At 41.6% G+C, this 5,795-nt stretch overlaps 1 protein-coding gene across 1 annotated transcript; it reads right to left on the minus strand.

Annotated features, from left to right (window-relative positions):
- Nucleotides 1-1,353: 1,353 nt before the first annotated feature.
- On the minus strand, nucleotides 1,354-5,039 carry LOC136459030 (uncharacterized). Its single transcript, XM_066458932.1, has 8 exons — nucleotides 4,910-5,039; nucleotides 4,382-4,512; nucleotides 3,686-3,761; nucleotides 3,481-3,563; nucleotides 2,538-2,576; nucleotides 2,019-2,089; nucleotides 1,810-1,924; nucleotides 1,354-1,735 (listed from the first exon to the last, which is right to left on the minus strand). Exons 1-8 carry the CDS (start codon nucleotides 4,962-4,964, stop codon nucleotides 1,667-1,669), a joined length of 639 nt encoding a protein of 212 aa, XP_066315029.1. The 5' UTR covers nucleotides 4,965-5,039; the 3' UTR covers nucleotides 1,354-1,666.
- Between the last annotated feature and the right edge of the window lie 756 nt (nucleotides 5,040-5,795).

Consider the following 5,795-nt stretch of genomic DNA (forward strand, 5'->3'; position numbering starts at 1 on the left):
CTATGAAGTTACAAAACTTTTATATGGACATTAGCACTTAAAAGTATTGATGCATTGCTATATTGAATTGTATCACATAGATAGATTTGCTACTTGGCACATTTATATGACCACCTCAAATTTTTATATGATGAGATTGCTACATATCAACGTATATATGTGCATGCAAATTTAGGTACGACACACTTGGATCAAGTTGAGGAAATATTTTAACTCTTGATTGTGCTATTGCTGTAAACATCATCCATGACTCCATATATTACTGATGGGCAATCTCGTAGCTCAACCTTTTGCAATAATAATGGTATAAAAAAAACTACACCGGTGAACTCCAAGGATGGCTCGGCAGTGTATTCATCAAAGCTTCAACTTCCTATTGTAGGTGATACATACCTATAAGATTTCAATGACAAAAATTCGAACACCAAAGACATGGACGAAACAGACGACATTAACTTCCAATTGCAGATGATACATACATAACAACCAAAATACACAGGTCATCTTAGGTTGGCGCGGCAACGTCCGCGCCACAGTTTCTAGTCTCGCATGCGAATCTGGAATCGCTGTGGTCCACCCGTCAGTGCGACTAGACAGGCCCCACCGGGTAGACGCTCTGTAAATTCAGTGTGATCTCTCTCTTTTTTTTTTAATTTCTGGTGCCATGTCTTTTTCGCACGGTGTACCCTGTTGGACTGTTGTAACGTGTTGATGTTGTTGACTGTTGAGCGGTGCACGTTTGGTCCTGCGAGAAGGGTCTCGACTTGTCTGGTGGGGGGCATGCGAGAGGAACGTGTTTGTGCGACTCACAAGTCACACCTTCACCTTTGCGTCCGTGCGTCTTTTTGCGTTTGGTGCACTCTACCAAATGTTTGTGGGATCCTATGGAGTGTATATATGGTTAAAAAAACAAAGTAATTAGAGTGCGATTGGTTATGGTTGTTTCTACTTATAATCATATTAGAATCCTATCAAATGTTTGATTATTTCTTCTTTCTAATGAACGTTATAAAATTTTTAAAATTTTGAACTACCAGCAAAATCAGATCCCTTTCATCGGTGCTCCTCTTTGGGCGGGAGTCGCCGAGCCAAGGGGCAAAGGCATGGTGCCAAGTGGGCGCGGGTCACCTACGCGCAGAACGGATGGAGCCGGGGCGCCAAGGGGCAGGCAAAGCCTGAATGCCTGATGGCTGATGGGGGTGGAGGGTAGAGCCGAGGCATGGAGGATTGGAGGGCCTCGCCGGCCAAGGGAAGACGATGGACGATGTACGAACGTTGATTTGCGATGACCAAAGACATCCAGACGTATGGGAACTGAATCACATGCGAATACTATTTCAGCATGTCACTGGATTTGGAAACTCAATTCCGTTAACCCAATTCATTGGCAGCATCCAAAAGTTCCTCGCACAGGCTTGCTTTATCATAGTTGCAGAAGAAAAAGTTGCATTGCATCAGTTTCTAGTATATATATATACCTACTGAAGATGCTATATATATACGACCTTCTTCTTGAAGGGAAGCGCACGCTACACATCAACATCAGGAAGGAATATTGTCCAAGGATCCAAGCCATGAGCCTCTGCTGCTGTGCTTCATGGAGAGTCAGCTGATGCCATATAAGACATGGAGCTCATGCCATTGTCACGAGGGAAGCTCAGTGGCACTATTTAGGGCCGCTCGTCTTCGAGGGTCCAGCACGCTCCACCATGACATCGTATAATTGTCGACCATTCTGTGTCATAGCATTGGTTGAATACCGTGGTATCGAAAAACAAACTTGTTCTGGGTAAAAATTGATGAACTTACGAATATCACAGGGAAGAAGTGGACTTGTCCTTCGGGCTTTGTTTGCGTCTCCTTGAAGTAAACCAAGATAGGGAATTGTGGCCACCATAGTTCCCAATTTACAAACATTGAATACCTACGCATGTCTTGGATTATTAGATTTTGAACAGACTTATCATGATAAAGAAAACTGACAGGACTTAAAAGGATTAACAGGCCGGTCTGCGTACTTCCATCGGTTCTTGCCTCCGACAAATACATTTTCACCTGACTCCTGCAGCTGGTCTCCAACTTTCACCTCCTATATGACAAAAGCTAATGAATTGACATTATGAAAAAAAAGGTATTTACAGCATTTCATATGCAAAGAGCCAAATATTGAGTTCATATAATGGACTCCTCATCATCTAGTGTTTTTTTTTAAGGAAAAGGCAGGAGCTCTGCCACTCAATGTAGAGAATGAAGCTGTGAAGTACAAACGGTTGGGAAGAAGCCACGATGCACTGCACCATCCTGTGAAGGGCAGCACTAAGTAGCCCCTTTAACACAACAGAGGCGGTAGTGCCAGGGTGCGAGGAAGAACAACATGGTTACACAAATTGGTCCATCTACTTTTTGTCCCCAAAAAACATTCTGTGCGTGTACTCTCGTCATGCAATCCAGCAAACAGTTCTAGAAGCATTTTCATGAGTTGACTGGCATGCTCTCTGATGTTAAGTTTACTCTCAAGAAAAGTAAAGGGTACGAACCAGGGCCTCATTATCAAAGACGAACCTCACTCTTGTAGTCTGCAGAGAAAGAATGCAGAGAAAAGGACTTAATCATAGTTAAAAACAGACACAGAGGACTCAGAATACATCAATTTCCTTTTATTGATCTTTAACAGTGATACAATCAGGGGTGCTAAGTTGAATAAATATGTTGCTTAGCAGGAATGAGAAACGCCTCAACATCTGCACAAATAATAGGGAAAAAAACAGATCTTCACATTCTTCAGTAGAGAATTTGGTTTGAATTGGAATGCTGTAATATATGCCCTCGAAAACAGAACTATCTATATGCTCCATTATTTAACTTGCAGATGCTCTTCTTGAAAAGAGTAGAATTCTCTGATAATATGTCATCCTCTGGTTTAAATTGTTACAAAGAGTTGGCCTACAGAGCGTTGCACCACAGAATGGGGACGAATGTCTTGTGGACTGGTGGGATAAAATCATTGATGGAGTGAGAAAACCACTTAAGAAAAGTCTTTGAGGGTTTCTCACCTAATCTAGCTAGAGTGCTTATGCTCGCTAGTGAGGATCTCCATATTTGGAGTTTTGCCGGGGCTAGAGGCATTTCATTCCTCCTCGCCCTCATGCCGATGTTGAACTGAGTTTTGTTAGGTCAAGGTCGTTTTTACTTAGGGTGAAGGCGCTACTGTTGCATGTAGCTCTCTCTAGAGTGAGTGTGTGTGAGTTGGTTTGTGCGGGTTCTCACCCTTTTCTTCTCTTCTTAGTCTAATGATACACAACTCTCCCACACGTTCGAGAAAAAAGCTAATATGTCATCCAATCCAATATTTATATGCTCCAGAGCTAACTTGCAGATGCTATTGCAGAAAAGAATAGAATCCTCTAATGATTATGTAATAATCATCGACTCGAACAGATGTTTTAAACTCCAAAAGCAGCCTGTTTAGGGTATGCTGACCTGGAACAAAAGAAGAAGCCCCAGCAGTCCTACAGGTGCAGCAGCTAGAAGATTGTCTGCATATGCAAAACCACTAGCAATCCCTGCATATGGACAATAGCTGTTATTAAATACCTTAATAACCATGCTAAACCCATGCCATCTTCTTCTATTTATGCAAAATTACATGTTAAGAGATGTTTAACTTACTAACTTTAGAGCTCACCAAGTATAGCAATTGGTAACCTATAGTCGGGGTCCGGGACAACTGTTTCTTTGGCCGTTGACTTCTTCCTTCCAAGCTAGAAAGAAGGATACCCGATCAAACAAGTTGCAAACTAAATTGACTTGTAAAGAACGATCTCGTAACATAATTTCTATGTAGCAAACTTGCAATGAAGTCATGGAGAAATTTTACTTTTCCAGAACCCTTTATAAGAACACATATATTATCACTATGTGAAATTAGTTTAATCAACAGATGTGGCATGGATTTATATGAGTATGAAGTTTGAAAAGGAGACTAGAAATATGCATGTCAGGTTAAGCAGTGTAACAGTGTTTTCCCACTGATTTTGCTAAAAATCATAGGGGTCAGCTGACCCCAACAAAGGGGCCTACTCCGTCCCTGTTATGGAGTACATAGGCAACCAGTGAGAGAGAGACAGGGAATATGCAGAGTTAAGATAAGCTTAAAATTTCCATTTTCTCCTTTGAATTTTGTAATGCACAGACCATCACTCATTTCCTTTGCTTTTATGATATACTGCTAATAAAGAAATTAACCATTAAGTGAACATGCCTAGCACTTTCGTGTCACTGAACAACCTAGATCATGCAAAGGACATTTTATAAAGCAGAATCACACTAGAAGAGGAGGTACTGAGAAATGGAGGCTGCACTAAGAATTTCGCTGACCAACCACAGATACTATTGCCATTCGTCGCTGTTGCTTCCGGTCACGAACCCTACTCATGTAGCCCTTGCCTAGCACATTTACAGTGCTCGGTGATATACTAGCCGGAGCCACTCCATACGAAATCTCATTTCTAGCTGCAGGATTCAAAACAAACCAAATCATAAGCTGGAAATGTATCCCAACCGAAATTATTATTTTTCTCTGCTAACCAATTACAATTTCCTCACAGCACTAATCCTCAAGATACGATGAACACAGCTAGCAGATGCATAAGATATGCAGGCTTTTGCCAGAAATGATAGCCACCGCTACTACTATGCACTATGCTGAACAAACTGCACGAACTTAGCACATATTCATCTGTACCAAAAGGGAGCGTGCCATTTGTTGCGTAGTTAATTAAATCAGCCGGGGTCCGGGGACTCTGAAGCTGAAATTCCGTCTACGCTGGAAACAGTACCAGAACGGCGAGGCGAGGGGCGGATCGGGTGAGAGTGAGAGAGGAGATCGTGGAGGGAAGGAGCGGTTTACCTCTGTCCGGAGCTCCGAGGAAGAGGGGAGAGGATAACGAAAGAGTGGTCGCCATGGGTCCGCCGGCTTCTGCTCTCCACCCTCTCTACAGGCTAGGCCTCTGCGATTGTGCCCTCCTGCTGCCCGGCACGACAAGCGCTGTCCGTGGGATTTTTTTAATATTTAATACTTTTTAATTAATATTTTAAAAATAATCGCGTCTATTTTTTTTCTAAGATCTAACGCCGGTCCCGCTGGTTCCAGCGACTAAGTCTAGTCCGTGTCACATCGAACGTTCGGATGCTAATTAGGAGGACTAAATATAAGCTAATTAAAAAACTAATTACACAGGAGTAGACTAATTTACGAGATGAATATTTAAGCCTAATTAAGCCATCATTAGCACATATTTACTGTAGCACAACATTATCAAATCATGGACTAAATAGGCTTAAAAAATTCGTCTCGTAAATTAGTCGCAATCTGTGTAATTAGTTATTTTTTAATCTATATTTAATACTCCATGCATGTGTCCAAACATTCGATGGGATAGGGACTAAAATCTGGACTAAGGAACCAAACACCCCCTAAGGATGTCGCGTGGCAAGATATGCCATATTGAACGGCGTTTCTAACGTGGAAAAACCTTGTCGCGTCACTCCTGTTGGCGTGACAGCGTTGTGTTGTCGCGCCATCGAAAGCGGCGTGACAAAACTAAAGTTTAGAAAATTCATAAATTTTCGATACGATGTCGGATGAAGATGATTTCTATATGAAAATTATAGAGCTCGATGAGATCTACAACTTTCTAGTTTTGAGTTTTTTCACATAAGAACGTTAAGATGCTTAAAAATAATATAAAATTTCAGTAGCATAATAATCACGTACTTACGCTTGTTGCATTAGA

The sequence above is a fragment of the Miscanthus floridulus genome, chromosome 6 (genome assembly GCF_019320115.1).
Source record: "Miscanthus floridulus cultivar M001 chromosome 6, ASM1932011v1, whole genome shotgun sequence".
In the NCBI taxonomy this organism is placed as follows: domain Eukaryota; kingdom Viridiplantae; phylum Streptophyta; class Magnoliopsida; order Poales; family Poaceae; genus Miscanthus; species Miscanthus floridulus.